At 35.0% G+C, this 20,116-nt stretch overlaps 1 protein-coding gene across 1 annotated transcript in view; it reads left to right on the top strand.

The window, feature by feature from the left end:
- The first annotated feature begins 2,943 nt into the window (after nucleotides 1-2,943).
- Nucleotides 2,944-20,116, top strand: part of LOC144249635 (tripartite motif-containing protein 60-like) — a 119,831-nt gene continuing 102,658 nt past the window's right edge. The window contains exon 1 of the mRNA XM_077791744.1: nucleotides 2,944-2,954. Within this exon, the coding sequence (XP_077647870.1) occupies nucleotides 2,944-2,954 (11 nt within the window). The remainder of the gene's footprint in view (nucleotides 2,955-20,116) is intronic.

Raw genomic sequence — 20,116 nt, 5'->3', positions numbered from 1 at the left:
CAGAAATAAATTATGCACTCAAGAAGAAAGAAAGGTCAACTACATCACCCCTCCCCCTACTCTAAACAATACATCATAGAGACACCCCTACTTTGGATGTGGGGAGGGAATTAAGTCTAATTCCCACAACATGGTGGAAGGAATTAAGTAGCATTCCAACCATGGTAAAACAATGCTGGTCAGAGTTGGACCCCCAATAACCAAGCCAATACTTGCTGGACTGAGCTGCTGAATTTGTACTAGTTAGATGCCATAAAAACTGCCTCTACCACCACTCCCCCAAATCTGGGCAACAGAGGAGAAGCAAGACTTCACCTTCTGGGGAAGGAACAAGGCACTGAATCCAGCATAATATTTTGTCTTAGAGCTCATTGCCAGGTTCATCAATGTATAGTCCATACCCATTATAAATCAAAGGCCCTACACATAGACTACATGTAAACAGAGCCTTTAGGTCTACCCCATGAATCAGGCAGAAATCAGCCAATTGGACAGACTAAAGTTTCAGCCTGCATTTTAGTCAGCTTTGCATTGCCATGAACAAAAACTTGGCAACAACCTATAGGAGGAAAAGTTTATTGTGTCTCATGGTCTCAGAGGTTCAGTTCATGGTTAGATAACTGCATAGCTCTGGGCACTAGATGAGGTAGAATACCAAAGTAGAAGGGACTGGTAGAGGGAAATAGCTTAGGACATGGCAAACAGGAAACTAAGAGAGAGAGAGCTGCACTTACCAGGGACAAATTATAAACCCCAATATCATGCTCCCAGTGACTTACTTTCTCCAGCTGCAACCTACCTGCCCACAGTTTCCACCTACTTAATCCATCAATGGATCAATCCACTGATGATGTTACCACTCTCATAATCTAATAATTTCACCTCTGAACATTCTTACATTTTTAACCCATGAGACTCTGGGGGACACCTTATATCTAAACCATAACAGTGTACATTGTTTCTAGCCTTTGGGTCATCCTAGGGCACACTCTCCCCTGAAACTGAAGGTCCCTTAGCTGTGTGCAATTCAGCTTAACATCAGCCTTAGTTGTCAAAGGACTATCTCCATCACCCATTCCTAACCTTGAGTATTAGTATTATCACTAAGTCTGTATTCATTGATGGAGCTCTAGACCTGTCTTGGCACCAGGCAGAGACCTGTGCACTGGTAGGGATGATTTGGATTTTGGCTTCATCAATGACAACTATGGTTTGGGTCTTATAGACACCTTTAGACTGTGTAGGTACTTATGATTATGGAATTTACTCACACCTAGTTAATTATCAACCTAAGAAATCAAGAGACCACCTTCACTAACATTACTCAAATCCTGGGCATTACTATAGCATGGAAAAATACCCCATTTGCTGAGAATAGGACAAGGTAGTAACCAAAGGAATTTGTTCCTAAATTTGACACCAGGCTGGTGAAAGCTAACACTGAGTGCAACCTAGTGTCCCCCATCCCTAAACTTTGAGCATCTGAATCTGACTCAGAGTCATGTGGAGACACAAGACCCTAATTTTTTGAAACTGTATTCTAGCCATGATTATTTATGTCTGGTTATAGTGTTTGGGACACAAGTCCATTATAGCAGAAGGCCTTCCATAACAGTGTGTGTCTTGATCCTTCCCCAGGGGTGTGCTGGTTTGGCAGGCTATGGCCAGGGTAAAACACAGTCTGTATGTATCATTGGTGGCCACAAGCATGGAATGGGAATGTGGGTTCTGGTCTATCCCTGGTGATTCTGTCCAGAACTGGACAGAATCCCCCAGTCCTTGACCACAGGCTGATGGATGAGGTATTTGGGCCTAATCTGGACACAGAAATAAGCTGTGGAAATAGTTTACCCTTTCTAGGTACTCCCCTTGTTCATACTGAAGAAAACACTAACTAAAGACTTGAGATAAACCTAGGGTGGAAGACCTAGTTTTGAAACAGTGATAACATCAACAAAAGACTACCGTAACAGCTGGATTTGGATTCCATTCAGTGCTTGAATACTGGAAGTAATCACAGACTCAGTGGAAGCAAGCAGCTTGCTTGGGATTTCAGGAAAGAAAGACAAAAACAAAACCAGATTTTGAAACAGGGAATAAACACTAATCCTTCAATCCCCAGATGATGTTGCACACCAAGAATAATCAACACCTTTGAGGAAACAATGACCTCACTTAATGGTACTCAATATAAGGTACCAGAAACTGATCAGATAGTAATCTCTATGGGACAAATTCTCTCATGGAGAATTTAAAAGATATTTTAAAGGAAACACAATGAGCTTTAGACAAGAAGAGAGTCAATATAGAAAAACATATCAAAAAGATGTAAGCAAATTTTCAAAAAAACAATTATACAATTCTTGAGCTAAAAATATATAAAGTGAAATTAAAATGTACTAGAAGGTACCAATAGCAGTAAATCAAAAGAAGAAAGAAATAGTAGACTTGAAGATAGTCTACTGGAAAGTACACAATTGGAAGAAAAAATGAAAATTCAGAGGTATGAAGAAAGTTTATGGGAAATTTAATACACCATTAAAAAATAAATATTTGTGTTACTGGGGTTCAGTTGGGACTTAATGATGCCAAATATGTAGGAAGTTTATTCAAAAAATAATAACAGAAAATTTTCCAAACCTGAGAAGATTAGAAATATCCAAATACAAGAAAGTAAAATTTATCAGTCAGATTTGACTCAATAAAGTCCACCCTCAGCTTATAATCAAGCTCTCAAAGGCCAATAATGAAAAAAAAAATCCTCAAAGCAGGAAGAGAACAGAAGCAACACAGAAGGGTATCTCAATCCTCCTGACAGAAGACTTCTTAGCAGAACCCTATAGGCCAATAGAGAGTGGAATGAGATTTTCAAAGTAGTGAAGAAAAAGAGAAGAAAAACATAAAAATTGAGAACACTGCAACCAGATAAACTGTCCTTCAGAAATGACGGAAAGGTAAGTAAAAACCAAGATAAAATCTCTGTCATTCCTTTTCTATGAAAAATGTTCAAGGGGGGCTGGGGATGTGGCTCAAGTGGTAGCTCGCTCACCTGGCATGCGTGCAGCCCAGGTTCATTCCTCAGCACCACGTACAAACAAAGATGTTGTGTCCTCCGAGAACTAAAAAATAAATATTAAAAAAAAATTCTCTCTCTCTCTCTCTCTCCTCTATCTTTAAAAAAGAAAAAAAAGAAAAATGTTCAAGGGAGTTCCTCCAGCTGAAAGTGATATTTATGACAAAAAAAAATTGAGAAGGTATAAAACTCATAGCTAAGACTAACAATATAAATTTAAAATTTTCTCATATTGTAAATATGTTGAGTAAATCATTATTTTTAGTAAGAAGACTAAGCAGAATGATTAGGATAATAATAAGTACATTAGTAGGTTAAGAGACAGGCAATACAGGAAGATGCAAAATGAGATATAATGAAAAATTCAGAAGATTGTTAAGAAATAGAGTTTAAGTACAGACTTTTCTTATTAGCATATTTTCCTTTTTCTTTTCTTGTCTTGATGATCACATTAAATTTATCTCATTTCATAATAGCTTGCTGTAATCAAAACATGTTTTTTCTTCAAATCTTTTGATATCCACAAACCAAAAATATGCAATAAACAAGCCAAAAACAATAAGTAAGAAATCAAAATATATTACTAAAATAAATAACTTAATCACATGAGAATGCCATGACAGAGTGTGGGGAGAAAAGTAAGGAATCATAATAAAACTATGAAAGAAGTTACAAAATGACTGCAGCAAGATCTTACATATCAATAACCACACTGGATGTAAATGGATTACATTGTACAATTAAAAAAACATACAGGCCCAGTACTGTAGGGAATGCTTATAATCCCCCAAATCTCAGTAGGCTAAGACAGAAGGATCAGAAGTTCAAAGCCAGCCTCAGCAATTTAGTGAGATCCAAAGCAAAATTAAAAAGTGGGTTTGGGGATATGGTTCAGTGGTTAAGAATCCCTGGGTTCAATCTCAAGTACCAAAAATAAATAAAGATAGATAGATAGATAGATAGTAGATAAAAAGTCATAGAGTAATTAAATGGGAAAAAAAGACCCAACTATATGTTGATTACAAGAAATATTATGTTAGTCCACCTTTAAAGATTCACATCTACTGAAAGTAAAGAGCTAGAATAAGATGTTACATGGGAGTGGAACCCAAAAGAAACATGAAATAGCCACATTTACATCAGATAAAATAGACTTTAAATCAAAAGCCATAAAAAAGAGATGAGGAAGATCATTATATAATGATAAAGGTATCCATTTATCAAGAGATTAAACATATATATGTACTCAATGTTGGAGAACCAAATTTGTAAGTAATAATGAGCCTTCATAACCCACTTCAATCTAATGTATGAAATATGATATGTCAAGAGCTTTGTAATGTTGTGAACAACCAATAAAAAATAAATAAAAAACACACACACACACACACAAAAAAAAAGATAGACTCTAACAAAATAACAGCAGAAGATGACTTTATTTTTTTTTTTAATTTTTATTGGTCGTTCATAACATTACATAGTTCTTAATACATCATATTACACAGTTTGATTCAAGTGGATTATGAACTCCCGCTTTTACCCCGTATACAGATTGCTGTATCACATCAGTTTCCCTTCCATTGATTGACATATTGCCTTTCTAGATTCTGATGTATTCTGCTGTCTGTCCTATTCTCTTCTATCCCCCCTCCCCTCCCCTCCCCTCCCCTTTTCTCTCTCTACCCCTTCTACTGTAAATCATTCCTTCCATTTGTATTAACTTGTCTTACCCCTCCTTTCCTCTTATATGACATTTTGTATAACCCTGAGGATCGCCTTCCATTTCCATGCAATTTCCCTTCTCACTCCCTTTCCCTCCCACCTCTCATCCCTGTTTAATGTAAATCTTCTTCTCAAGCTCTTCGTCCCTACCCTGTCCTTATTTACTCCCCTTATATCAAAGGAGTCATTTGGTATTTGTTTTTTAAAGATTGACTAGCTTCACTTAGCATAATCTGCTCTAATGCCATCCATTTCCCTCCAAATTCTATGATTTTGTCATTTTTAATGCAGAATAATACTCCATAGTATATAAATGCCACATTTTTTTTATCCATTCATCTATTGAAGGGCATCTAGGCTGGTTCCACAGTCTTGCTATCGTGAATTGAGCTGCTATGAACATCGATGTAGCAGTGTCCCTGTAGCATGCTCTTGTTAGGGCTTTAGGGAATAGACCGAGAAGGGGAATAGCTGGGTCAAATGGTGGTTCCATTCCCAGCTTTCCGAGAAATCTCCATACTGCTTTCCAGATTGGCTGCACCAATTTGCAGTCCCACCAGCAATGAACAAGAGTGCCCTTTTCCCCGCATCCTCTCCAGCACTTATTGTTGTTTGACTTCCTAATGGCTGCCAGTCTTACTGGAGTGAGATGGTATCTTAGGGTAGTTTTGATTTGCATTTCTCTGACTGCTAGCGATGGTGAGCATTTTTTCATGTACTTATTGATTGATTGTATGTCCTCCTCTGAGAAGTGTCTGTTCAGGTCCTTGGCCCATTTATTGATTGGGTTATTTGTTGTCTTATTGTCTAATTTTTTGAGTTCTTTGTATATTCTGGTTATTAGGGCTCTATCTGAAGTGTGTGGAGTAAAGATTTGTTCCCAGGATGTAGGCTCCCTGTTTATCTCTCTTATTGTTTCTTTTGCTGAGAAAAAACTTTTTAGTTTGAGTAAGTCCCATTTGTTGATTCTATTTGTTAATTCTAGCGCTATGGGTGTCCTATTGAGGAATTTGGAGCCCGATCCCACAGCGTGTAGATCATAACCAACTTTTCCTTCTATCAGATGCCGTGTCTCTGATTTAATATCAAGCTCCTTGATCCATTTTGAGTTAAATTTTGTGCACGGTGAGAGATATGGATTCAGATTCATTTTGGTGCAAATGGATTTCCAGTTTTCCCAGCACCATTTGTTGAAGATGCTATCCTTCCTCCATTGCATGCTTTTAGCCCCTTTATCAAAAATAAGATAGTTGTAGTTTTGTGGATTGGTTACTGTGTCCTCTATTCTGTACCATTGGTCCACCCTCCTGTTTTGGTACCAGTACCATGCTGTTTTTGTTACTATTGCTCTGTAGTATAGTTTGAAGTCTGGTATCGCTATACCACCTGATTCACACTTCCTGCTTAGTATTGTTTTTGCTATTCTGGGTCTTTTATTATTCCATATGAATTTCATGATTCTTTTATCAATTTCTACAAGATATACTGTTGGGATTTTGATTGGCATTGCATTGAACTTATATATAGGACTTTTGGTAATATCGCCATTTTGATGATGTTAGTTCTGCCTATCCATGAGCAGGGTATATTTTTCCATCTTCTAAGGTCTTCTTCTATGTCTTTCTTTAGGGTTCTGTAATTTTCATTGTATAAGTCTTTCACCTCTTTTGTTAGGTTGATTCCCAAGTATTTTATTTTTTGGGGGGATATTGTGAATGGAGTAGTTGTCCTCATTTCCATTTCAGAGGATTTGTCGCTGATATACAGGAATGCCTTAGATTTATGCGTGTTGATCTTATATCCTGCCACTTTGCTGAATTCATTTATTAGCTCTAATAGCATCTTTGTAGACCCTTTTGGATCTGCTAGGTATAGAATCATATCATCTGCAAATAGTGATAATTTAAGTTCTTCTTTTCCTATTTTTATGCCTTTAATTTCTTTCGTCTGCCTAATTGCTCTGGCCAGTGTTTCAAGGACTATGTTGAACAGAAGTGGTGAGAGAGGGCATCCCTGTCTTGTACCAGATCTTAGAGGGAATGCCTTCAATTTTTCTCCATTCAGAATGATGCTGGCCTGAGGCTTATCATAGATTGCTTTTACAATGTTGAGGTATGATCCCGTTATCCCTAATTTTTCTAGAGTTTTGAACATAAAGGGATGCTGTACTTTGTCGAATGCTTTTTCTGCATCTATCGAGATGATCATATGGTTCTTATTTTTAAGTCTATTGATTTGGTGGATAACATTTATTGATTTCCGTATATTGAACCAACCTTGCATACCAGGGATGAATCCTACTTGATCATGGTATATAATTTTTTTGATATGAATTTGAATCCGATTCGCCAGAATTTTATTGAGGATTTTTGCATCAAGGTTCATTAGAGATATTGGTCTGTAGTTTTCTTTCTTTGAGGTGTCTTTGTCTGGTTTCAGAATCAGGGTGATGTTGGCCTCGTAGAATGAATTTGGAAGTTCTCCCTCTTTTTCTATTTCCTGAAATAGCTTGAAAAGTATTGGTGTTAGTTCCTCTTTAAAGGTTTTGTAAAACTCTGCTGTATACCCGTCCGGTCCTGGGCTTTTCTTAGTTGGTAATCTTTTGATGGTTTCTTCTATTTCCTCTATTGTTATTGGTCTGTTTAGGTTGTCTATATCCTCCTGACTCAATCTGGGCAGTTCATAAGACTTAAGGAATTTATCTATGCCTTCACTATCTTCTATTTTATTGGAGTATAAGGATTCAAAATAATTTCTGATTATCTTCTGTATTTCTGAAGTGTCTGTTGTGATATTGCCTTTTTCATCCCGTATGCTAGTAATTTGGGTACTCTCTCTTCTTCTCTTTGTTAAAATGGCCAAGGGTCTGTCAATTTTATTTATTTTTTCAAAGAACCAACTTTTAGTTTTGTCAATTTTTTCAATTGTTTCTTTTGTTTCAATTTCATTAATTTCAGCTCTGATTTTAATAATTTCTTGCCTTCTACTTCTTTTGCTGTTGTTTTGCTCTTCTTTTTCTAGGATTTTGAGATGAAGTATGAGATCATTTATTTGTTGGTTTTTTCTTTTTTTGAGGAATGAACTCCAAGCAATGAATTTTCCTCTTAGAACTGCTTTCAACGTGTCCCATAGGTTCCGATATGTTGTGTCTGTGTTTTCATTTAACTCTAGGAAGTTTTTAATTTCCTCCTTGATGTCTTCTAAAACCCATTGATCATTCAGCAACCTATTGTTCATTCTCCAAGTGATGCTTGATTTTTCCTTCCTACTTTTGTCATTGAATTTCAGTTTCATTCCATTGTGATCAGATAAGATGCATGGTGTTATCTCTACCCCTTTATATTGTCTAAGAGTTGCCCTGTGACATAATATATGGTCTATTTTTGAGAAGGTTCCATGTGCTGCTGAGAAAAAAGTGTAACTACTTGATGTTGGGTGGTATAGTCTATATATGTCAATTAAGTCTAGATTGTTAATTGTGTTATTGAGTTCTATAGTTTCCTTATTTAACTTTTGTTTGGAAGATCTGTCCAGTGGTGAGAGAGGTGTGTTCAAGTCTCCCATGATTATTGTATGGTGGTCTATTAGACTCTTAAACTTGAGAAGAGTTTGCTTGATGAACACAGGTGCGCCATTATTTGGGGCATATATATTTATGATTGTTATGTCTTGTTGGTGTATGGTTCCCTTGAGCAGTATGACATGTCCTTCTTTATCCCTTTTGATTAACTTTGGTTTGAAATCTATTTTATTAGATATGAGTATGGCCACTCCTGCTTGTTTCCGCATTCCATATGAGTGGTATGATTTTTCCCAACCTTTCACCTTCAGTCTATGAATATCTTTTCCTATCAGATGCGTCTCCTGTAGGCAGCATATTGTTGGGTCTTGTTTTGTGATCCATTCTGCTAGCCTGTGTCTCTTGATTGGTGAGTTTAAGCCATTAACATTTAGGGTTATTATTGAGATATGGTTTGTTCTTCTAGCCATATTTATTTATTGATGTTACTAAACCTGATTTGTTATCCTCTTTGACTACTTTCCCCCCTTTACTGTCCTACCTCCCAATGTTGGTTTTCAATGTTATTTTCCATTTCCTCTTCCTGTAATGTTTTGCCAAGGATTTTTTGAAGAGATGGTTTTCTAGCTGCGAATTCTTTTAACTTTTGTTTATCGTGGAAGGTTTTAATTTCATCTTCTATCCTGAAGCTTAATTTCGCCGGATACACGATTCTTGGTTGGAACCCATTTTCTTTCAGTGTTTGAAATATGTTATTCCAGGATCTTCTAGCTTTCAGAGTCTGTGTCGAGAGATCAGCTGTTATCCTGATTGGTTTACCCCTAAATGTAATCTGCTTTCTTTCTCTTGCAGCTTTTAAAATTCTCTCCTTATTCTGTATGTTGGACATCTTCATTATAATGTGTCTAGGTGTGGATCTCTTATGATTTTGCATATTCGGCGTCCTGTAGGCTTCTAGGATTTGGGATTCTGTCTCATTCTTCAATTCTGGGAAGTTTTCTCGTATTATTTCACTGAATAGACTGTTTATTCCTTTGGTTTGGAGCTCTGTGCCTTCTTGTATCCCAATGACTCTTAAATTTGGTCTTTTGATATTGTCCCATATTTCTTGGATGTTCTGCTCATGGTTTCTTAGCAGACTTGCTGAGCTGTCTATGTTCTTTTCCAGTTGAAATACTTTGTCTTCATTGTCTGATGTTCTCTCTTCTAAGTGCTCTACTCTGCTGGTAGTATTCTCAATTGAGTTTTTAAGTTGGTTTATTGTTTCCTGCATTTCTAGGATTTCTATTTGTTTGTTTTTTATTACCTCTATCTCCCTGTGAAATTGATCTTTTACTTCCTGGATTTGTTTGTCAATGTGATCTTTCATTGTCTGATTTTGCTGTCTCATGTCTTCCTTGAGACTCCAGATAATCTGAAGCATGTATATCCTGAACTCTTTATCTGACATTCCATCAGTTGCAGCTATTACCTCTTCTAATGTTGAGTTGACCTGCATAGCTTGTAGTCCTTTCTTTCCTTGTCTTTTCATACTGCTCGCGTTTCTTTCTGCTTGGTGCAACTGTTGTGTTTTTGAACTTTACCCCCTGGCCTGTCTTTCCAGTGGGCCGCAGGTATCTTTGCTCCCCCCGCTCCGGCACCTTGTAGCTCCCTAGTGCGCGCCACAGACTCCAGCCGCAGGGCGATTGCCTATCAGGCTATGCACCCCTCCGTGCGGAGAAAAGGAGCTCCCGCAGTCTAACTTTGCACGATGGAAATCTGTCTGGAGCCCCTCGATTTCGCTGGAAATTGGCGGTGGCCTACTGCGGGTTCGGGCGGGGCGGCCCAAGCCACTCAGGGTGACCACCGCTTGCAAAAGCGGTTGCTGGCTCCGGGACTTGACTTCTGCACCCGCCGCGGTGCCACCTGTTGAGCCGGTTAGCTGTGGCCGTGTGGTTAGGGACCCGGAGGGAGAAGCAGCTGTTCCCAGAGTGAGCGCTATGCCTTCCGGGGGAGCCCGGATGGCGGAGGCCCACTGCGGGTTCAGAAGATGACTTTAATACACCAATTTCAGCCACGGAATGTCAGTTAAAGAGAAAATCAACAAGCAGCAAAGTTAAATTGCATGCCAGACTGAATGAAACTAACCAACATTTTCAGAACCTTCTATTCAAAGTCTGCTTAATACACATTGTTCTCATCAGTATGTGGAGCATTCACCAGGACAGATCATATGATAATCCATAAAACAAGTCTGAAGAAATTAGGAAAGACTGAAATCAGATCAAGTTCCTCTTTTACACACAATTCAATAACACTACAAATCACAAAAAAGAAAACTTTTTTAAAAATTATACAAATACATGGGAATTCAACAAATTTCTCTTGAATAAATGGGCCAAAGAAAAAATCAAAAGCAAAATTTAAAAAATCAAAACTAACAATAATAGAGATACAACTTATCAACACTCAAAGTTAAAACAAAGGTAGTACTAACAGGAAAATTTATAGCAATCAAGACCTATATCAAAAATGTAGAAAGATCATAACTTAAACATTATGTTTCTCCATGTAAAGGAACTACAAAAACAAGAACTACAAAACAGCCACATTTATTAGCAGGAAATAAATAATGAACAAGAAACAGAAATGAAATAGTGGCTAAAAGACAAAATAGGAAAGATGGGTGAAACAAAAAGCCAGTTCTTCAAACAGATAATGGTAGAAAAAACAAAAAAACAAAAAACACCTCAACTGAACTAAATAAAGGAGAGAAGACTCAAATAAATCATAAAAAAACAGAAAACATTATAACTCACAGAAATGAAAAAAAAAAGTTTATTAGAGATTATTATGAGCAACTATATGTCAACAAATTTGATAACCTAGAAGAAATGGGAAGTTCCTGGACACATTCACCTTATCAAGATTGAATCATGAAGAAATATAAAACATGAACACACTAATAACAAGTAACAAGATTGAATCAGTAATAAAAACTGTCCCATCAAAGGAACTCTCAGAACAAGATAGTTGCACCCTGACTTTTACAGACATTGAAAATATTGATACTAACTCTCAAACACAGAGACCAACAGATCACAAAAGAGAACCTAGAAGTAAAGCCACATATCTACAGACAACTGATTTTTGACAAAGGTGATAAAAATACATCTTGAGAAAATATCACTTTTCAATAAATAGTGCTGGGAAAATTGGATAGCCACACACAGAAGGATGAAACAGAACTCCTATCTTTCAGAAGTTACAAAAATCCTTTAAAAATGAATCAAAACTTAAATATGAGGACTGAAACCATGAATCCACTAGTAATAAAAGTAGAGTAGATATTTTAAAATGTTGGAATTAATATGTACTTTTTAGAAGGACCCCCAATGCACAAGGAAAAAGTAAAAATAGACAAATTGTACTATATCAGAAAAAAGTTTATGAACAGCAAACCATCAACAGAGTGAAGAGTCAACTAAAGAATAGTAGAAAATTCATGCATACTATACATCTGACAATGAGTTACTATCCAGAATGTATAAAGAACTCCAAAAACTCAACAGTATACTAATAAGAATAATCTTATTTTAAAATCATCAGGGAAACATCATTCAAACTCACAATGGGATATTACCTCACCCCATTTTACTTATATGTTATCAATATAAGTAAGATAACAAGTGGAGAGAATGTAGAGAAAATCCAATAATTGCCCACTATTGGGAGGAATACAAATTAGTATAGCCAATATGGAAAACTTTATAGAAAGTCCTTCAAAAATTAAAATAGAACTAGCATATGATCCAGCAATCCCACTACTGGACACATAGCCAAGGTAAATATAAAATCAGTATATTGAAGAGACATGTACACACTTATGTTTATTGCTGTACTATTTACAACAGCCAAGAAATAGAAGCAACTTGTGTGTTCATCAGCTGATGAATAGGTAAAGAAAATGTGATATGTATGTATATATGTGATATGTATGAATATAATAACCAAATGTATATATGTATATATATATATATACATACATATCACATTTTCTTTATCCATTTGTATATACCCATATATATGTGTGTATGTATATGTGTGTGTGTGTGTGTGTATATATATATATATATATATATATATATATATATCACATTTTCTTTACCCATTATTTTTAAGGCTGAATAATACTTTATTATACATATTTTATTTTATATATATATATATATATATATATATATATATATATATATAAAGTAGTCAAAAAGATTGAAGGAAATAATTCTTAATCTAAAATTCTATGCCCAATTTAACATTCATGAGGTATAAAAACAATATGAAGTATTTTCAGATGAAAACTTATAAATAATATGGTAATTCAATACCCAAAGACTACCAGTGAAATTTGGTTCTACATATGAAAAACAACTCATCTAATTCATCACATAAATAGAATCAAGGAGAAAAATTGTATGACTATCTCAATAGACAAAGAAAAGAACATATGATAAAATTCAGCCTCCATTTATTTTAAAATCACTGAAAAAAATTGGAATAGAAGGAGCATACCTCATCATCTCAAAGACTATACATGACAAATCTAAAGTTAACATTATACTGATTTAAGAAAAAGTGAAAGAAGTTTTTCTAAAATCAGGAATAAAACAAGGATGTACGCTCTCACCATTCCCATTCAATCTAGTTCTTAAAACTCTAGACAAAATAATCAGGCAAGAAAAGGAAACGAATCAAATTATCTCTGCTGATGACATGATTCTATACTTAAAAGACTTATAATACTACAAAAAAGACTTCTAGATATGATAAATTCAGGAAAGTAGAAGGATACAAGGACACTGTATAAAAAACAATAGCTTTCCTATATTCCAATAATGAATCTATTGAGAAAACAATCAATAAAAGTATTCCATCCACAATATTCTGCAAATAAAATAAAATGAAATATTTGTGAATAAATTTAAATAAGAATATAAATGGGCTTTTACAGTGAAAATTATAGAATACTGAAAAAGTAATGGCCCTTCAGTGAGCATATGAGGTTATCAAGACTATTCACTTTCAAAAATGACACAATCCAGCAGCCTGGGAGGAAAACAATTACTTTGGAAGCATGTCATTCCCAGGCAAAAGTGGAAGCTGCTGAGTATTATGTTAAATAAGACAAAATAAGGGTAAGAAGAAATCAAGAGATAAAGAGAAAAGAAAAGAAAGAAGAAATTGAATAACTAGAATTTGGAAAGAGCTAAAATGCTCTTGGAAAGGGAGATTTACTATTGTCAAAATGGCCATATTACTAAAAGTGTTATATGGATTCAATGTTATTCCATAAAAATGCCAATGACATTCTTCACAAAACAAAAGAAAAACAGTCCTAAAATTCATTTGGAAGAAAAAAAACTCCCAAAATAAAATTTCCATATAAATTTTGTTTGGAAGAATAAAAAGACTCAGTTCAATCCTGAGCAATAAAAGTGATGCTAGGGGCATCACAAGACTTGCTTTAAAACTATACTATAGAGATACATTATACAAAATACATGTATGAAGATGTGAATTTTGTGTCAACATACCTTATATACAAACAGAGATATGATAAATTGTGGTATAAAGGTGAATCAAGAATTGTAATGCAAAAAAATTAATAAGAAAGGTCATGTATAATGGCATAATTTGGAGTGAACATACTTTATATAGAGAGTTATGAAAAATTATGCTGTGAATGGATAATTATGAATGTAATGCATTCCGCTATTGTCATGTATGTAAGAAATAAAATAGACATTATTTATTGCTGTATGTATATATGTGACTGTATGATCAATGTGATTCTGCAACCTGTACAATCAGAAAAATTAGAAATTATACCCCATTTGATTCAAATGTATGAAATGTTAAGATAATTGTACTGTTATGTGTAACTGATAAAAGAATTACAAACCTAAAAAAAAAAGAAAACACAGAAATGAATCCACACAGATACAGTCATCAGATCCTTGACCTAGGTGTCAAAATATACATTGAAGAAAATATAGCATTTAAAAAAAAAGTGCTGTCACATGGCTCCTAATCACTGAGCCATGCAGCCAGCTCATTAACCCCTGCCAAAAAGTGGCAGTAAAGCAGCATTGGAGGGTGGGTGAGTGGGAGCAAGTGCAGCAAGCTTAGGACACAGCTGCATGGAGTCCACCTTGCTGGCACAGGTGCACAGCCAGCCAGCACTGTGGAGGCTGTTGTGGGCTTGTGTGGATGCCTTCTCCACACAACTCTGCACTTGCAATCCTCCCCTCTAGCATCTGTGATCCCAAAACTTCAACCTCATGCTTTCTGCTTCCTTATGACCTGTGGAAAAATGGAAGTAGAGCAGACTTGAATGGGATTGCAGGGCTAATCAATAGCGCTGGTACTTTTCAAAACCCTGATTAGCATAAATTTGGACCAAGAGTGTTGACCAAAGTGCTACATAGGCCCTCACACTAATACACTTAAGCAGCAATGACTCTTGGGGTCTCCCCTTACCTTGCAGAAATTCTATTCACACTTGAGTAAATCCTGTTCTTACACTCACTCATCCTCATTGGCGGATTTTGTTATTTGAATCCACAAAAAAGTACCTGGAAAGACATTGGCAATGAAAGACTGTAGTCTGTTGCAACACCATTAAGAACTGCAACACATGTCATGAATACAGAGGCCTGCAGTGTACACATAGCCCACCCAGAAGCAGAGAAATTCCTGTTAAACTGAGAAAACAGGATATCAATATGTAGAAAAATAAAAGTAGACCTCTGTCTCTCACCCTGCACAAAAACCTACTCAAAATGAATAAAAGACCTAGGAATCAACTAGAAGCAGGCCAGAATAAAACATAGGATCAACACTTCAACATATTGGCACAAGCACTGACTTCCCTAATAAGACTTCTAAAGCTTAAAGAAATAAAACCAAGAATCAATAAGTGGGAAGTATTCAAATTGAAAAGATTCTGCACAGCAAAGAAATCAATTAAGACCGTGAAGGGATAGCCTGTGTGAGGAAAGTAGATATTTATCACCTACTCTTCTGACAAGAGGTTAATAAACAAAATATCTAAAGAAATAAAAAACTTAACACCAAAAAAAACCCAATAAATAAATAGACAAAAGAACTAGACATACATTTCTCAAAAGAATAAATTCAAATGTCCAAAATGTATAAAAAAAAAAAAAAGCGTTCAACATCCTTAGCAATCAGGGAGATGCAAATCAAAATTACAATGAGATTTCATCTCCAGTAAGAATGGCAATCATGAAAACTACAAAAAATAATAACTTCTAGAGAGGATGTGAGGGAAAAAAGGTACACTTATGCATTGTTGATGGGACTGCAAATTAGCACAACCACTGTGGCAAGTGGTACAGAGAGTTCTCAAAAGAATAGGGATGGACCATCATATGACTCAGCTATCCCACTTTTTGGTGTTTATCCCAAAGTGCTAAAATCAGTTGCTATAGTGATAGTCACTCAATGTCTATAGCAACACAGTTCACAACAGCCAAGTTGTAGAATCATCCCAAATACCTGTCAACAGATGACTAAATAAAGAAAATATGGAATATGTACACAATGGAGTTTTACTCAGCCATAAAGAAGAATGAAGTCATGTCATTTATTTGTAAAATGTAAAAAGTGGATAAATAAGTCCAACACAGAAAGTCAAGCGTTGAATGTTTTCTTTTATATACAGAAGCTATGGAGATATGAAGAATTTTAAGAAATTGGGGAGAACTCATGATAACAGAAGTAAGATCAATGGGCTAGAGAAAGGGAAATGAGTAGGGTGAAGAAGGGATGGAAAAGGGAGGAAGAGCAGAATAAAATTAATGAAACTATGCATATGGTTTATATATGATGTTTCCTGCTGCAGTCCGGCTGCAGCAAAATAACCAGGGGGTGACGAGCAACTTGTGTACATTGATACAGCAGGAGTGGGAGCCGTTTATTGTAGGACCTGAGGGGTATATATACATTACACACAGCTTATCTTAATTAACATAAACTAGATACAGCAGTCAACCAATAAGGAATCTCCACACTTAATGGCTCCTTGGCGTTACTTCACAAACCACTCCCTCTGCAAAATGCCAGGTGCCATCTTGACTTGTTTACAGACTCTAACAGTTCCCCCAAAGGTTATGTGTGAGAAAAATGCAAGACAGCTTAGAGGTGAAATGATTGGTTTATGAGAGTCTTCACCTAATCAGTGCATTAATTCTCTTATAGGGATTACCTGAGGGGTAACTGTAGGCAGGTAGAGTGGCTGGAGGAGATGATGACGGAGGGCCTGTCTTTGAGGTTTATATTTTGTCCTTGGTGAGGGAAACTTAGTCTCTTTCTGTGCTTCCTGGTGCTGTGCTCCCAGCTGCTTTCCTCCACCACATGCTTCCCCCATGATGTTTTGCCTCACGTTGGACCCACAGCAATGAAGTCAGCGGTCTTTGAACAGAGACCTCTAAAACCATGAGTCCCCAAATAAACTTTTCTTCTTCTAATTGTTCTTGTCAGTTTTTTTTGTCACAGCAGCCAAAAAAAAAGTACCTAAAACACTATCTGTACATATACACATATGTGATATGTCTAAAAATATCACAATAAATTCCACTTTTAGGTACAAATATAGTGCAGCCATTTAAACAATTAATAAAACAGGAGGTGAACTCTTATATCACAACAATAATAAAAGCTAACATATTGTGTTTAAAATATTTTGTTTTACATACAATATTCCACTAATTCTAATTTTGACTCATTAAACAGATGTATTTTTTGCCATTGTTATTTTAAAATGACCAAAAGATGCCATGTAAATTTTATACTTTCCAAAGGCAACAAGTAGTTCTGGCATTTGGATTCTAGCAACTTGTCTTCAAAGATCCCAACAACACTAAGTATGTGAAGGGGTAAGAAGAGTTTATGAGATCTCACATTCTTAAGACATTGGAGAAAAAAATGAAGATATTGACTAAAATGTACAAGTTAAAATGTATGAATTATGTGCAATAACAGAAAACTAATATTATTTAAAATTTGAGTAAATAAAATATAGAAGTATCAATCAAATCACTAGCATTCATGAAGAAAAATAGATAGCCTGGATCATATAAATCATAATATATGATTGTATATATAAATCAGAAAATATAGTGGCATGAAAAAGTTAAATAACAGTAATATTTAAGCTGTCATTTAATATGTATTTACTGAGTAACTAATAGGTGTAAGGAACATTTTTAGTGCAAGAAATAAATCAATTATGGAAAGAGATAAATATCTCTTCTTTCACATATCTTTTTGCAATCACAACAAACATCAACCATTTCAATTCTTCGGTTAAATAAAAACTCCAGATATATGCAAAGAACAAATATCAAGTTACATAGCATTTACAAAAGCACCTAACAATGACATAGTAATTAAATCTGAAAAAATACACTAAAAGATGAAGTGTTTCATTTAAAATACCAAAAACTTATTTTATAAGTTTAAAATGGATAAATTATCATAAAGAAGATAAAATAAAATTATAACACCAAAATATGTGAAACCAAAGTGGCCAGAAACATTTTTTTTAAATGATGAAAGCACAAAAATATTGCAAGGTTTTTAATCAGACTTTCTTCAGAAATTATAGGCCCTAAAACTGGAAATGAGGGAGGAAGGAAAGAAACAATCAATGTAGGAATAAACAAGGAGGGGAAGATAATAGACTTACTATAATAATTACAATAAATTAAAATTATTTTGAAGTTGCATTTCAAACACAAAGATGGGAAGACTAGCAAAATCCATATGATAATGGATTAAAGTTGGCAACTTCAATATGAAATCATGCTTAGCTTAATGTAGATTCAAAAGACTACATGTGTGAAAGAAGTTGTATATAACACACAGGTTAGTACACACATACATATTTTCTTGTTCCATCAACTTAAGATACCTGGATACAAAGAAAATAAGCACACCGAGCACTCAAATCATAGTTAATAGTACCATTTACTGTTAAAGAAACCAAAGTTCCTTGGGAAAATGGCTCATCCTAGGACTTGAAGAGAAAATACAGAAGGTGAACCTGAAGCATCTTGCAGTGAAATAAAATTTAGAAATTTTAATAGTAATATTAATGAAAAGGTTCAACAAGAGAGGCATTTCAAAGGGACAAGGAACAGAGTAAAAGAACTCTCAATGACTGAAGATGGAAAATTTGACCAATAAAATAAACATTAGATTATAATACAATGTATAAAATATATATGTTAGTTTGTACTGATATTTAAAAAGAATTAGTAAGATCATACAAATACCCCACCTTTAAGAAGTTGAAACTTAACACTCCACTCTTTATGATCAGATTGTACATCATATCCTTCCAGGATATAGGAACAACTTTATAGTGGAAAAAAAAACCTTACAATCATTTCATCAGCCAGGTAATCAAAGTCAACACCAAAGGTAATATCATATTGATAGTGTATACCCTTGGTGGAATGTGAGGAAGATATAAATTTACATTTACAGTCTTCAACCCAAACCCATACCTCCTATAAAACCATGAGAAAAGCAGCAAAGAAGTTCTGGGTGAAGGATATTCTGCAAAATATATGACATATATTCCTCAAAATTTCAAGATCCTCAAAATCAAGGCAAGTTTGAGAAACTGTCACACTCCAGTTATGAAGATATGATGACTAAACTATAATGTATATTCTGTATGGGATCCTGAAACATAACAAGGTCATTAGATACAAAAATGTAATCTGAATAAAGTATGATCTTTAGTGAATATTATATAAAAGTTTTTCATTAATTTTGACAAATATACAATATTAAGATTATAATTCCACTGCTGTACAGCAAATGGAATACATATTATGTTAGTAGCTTTTCTGTAACTATAAATCTATTCTAGAGTTTCAAAAAATAGTTGAAGGAATAAAAGTATTCTAACTTTTACAGACTAGATAAAAAATATCAAGGCTCATCATAGATGATTTCTAAGGATGCAATTTAAATAGAGTTATTGTATTTTTGCAATTTAAAAAATTAAAAAGGATAAGTTGAAAGTATATTGTTAAACATTATGCCAGGTAAACTTTAATCATGTAAAAGTTTGATTATATTAATATTTGCAAAAGCACATTTTGAGATAAGAAATTGCCTTAGTATGTTTGAACTGCAATAAAAGAAGTATCACAGACTGTGTGGTTTATAAAGAGCAGAAATTTATTTCTCACAGTGTTGGAGGCTAGAGGTCCAAGATTCTGTCATGGACAGATTACAGGTCTGGTAAGGGCCCCATTTTCTAGTGTTGTAGGTGATTTTTTTTTTTTGCTTTGCCCTCACGTGATAGAGGAGTGAAAGTGCTCCCTTGGCTCTCATTAAAGCACTAATATGATTCATTAGGGGCTCAATTCTTGTTACCTAATTTCCTCCCCAAACATTGCACTTCCAAAAAGAAAGCCTTAATTGCTTTTATTTTTAAAATACATGACAGCAGAATGCATCACAATTCTTATTACACACATATACCACAATTTTTTATACCTCTGTTTATATAATAAAGTATGTTCACATCAATTCATGTATTCATAAATGTACTTTGGATAATGATGTCCATCACATTCCACCATCATTGCTAAACCTCTGACTCCTCCCTTCCTCTCTCACCCCTCTGTCCTATCTAGAGTTCATCTATTTCTCCCATGCTCCCTCTCCCTACCCCACTATGAGTCAGTCACCTTATAACAGAGAAAACATTTGCCATT

This window comes from Urocitellus parryii, chromosome 12 (genome assembly GCF_045843805.1).
Source record: "Urocitellus parryii isolate mUroPar1 chromosome 12, mUroPar1.hap1, whole genome shotgun sequence".
Lineage (NCBI taxonomy): Eukaryota > Metazoa > Chordata > Mammalia > Rodentia > Sciuridae > Urocitellus > Urocitellus parryii.
The sequence above is the reverse complement of the archived record's forward strand: the minus strand, read 5'-3'. Positions and strand labels throughout refer to the sequence as shown.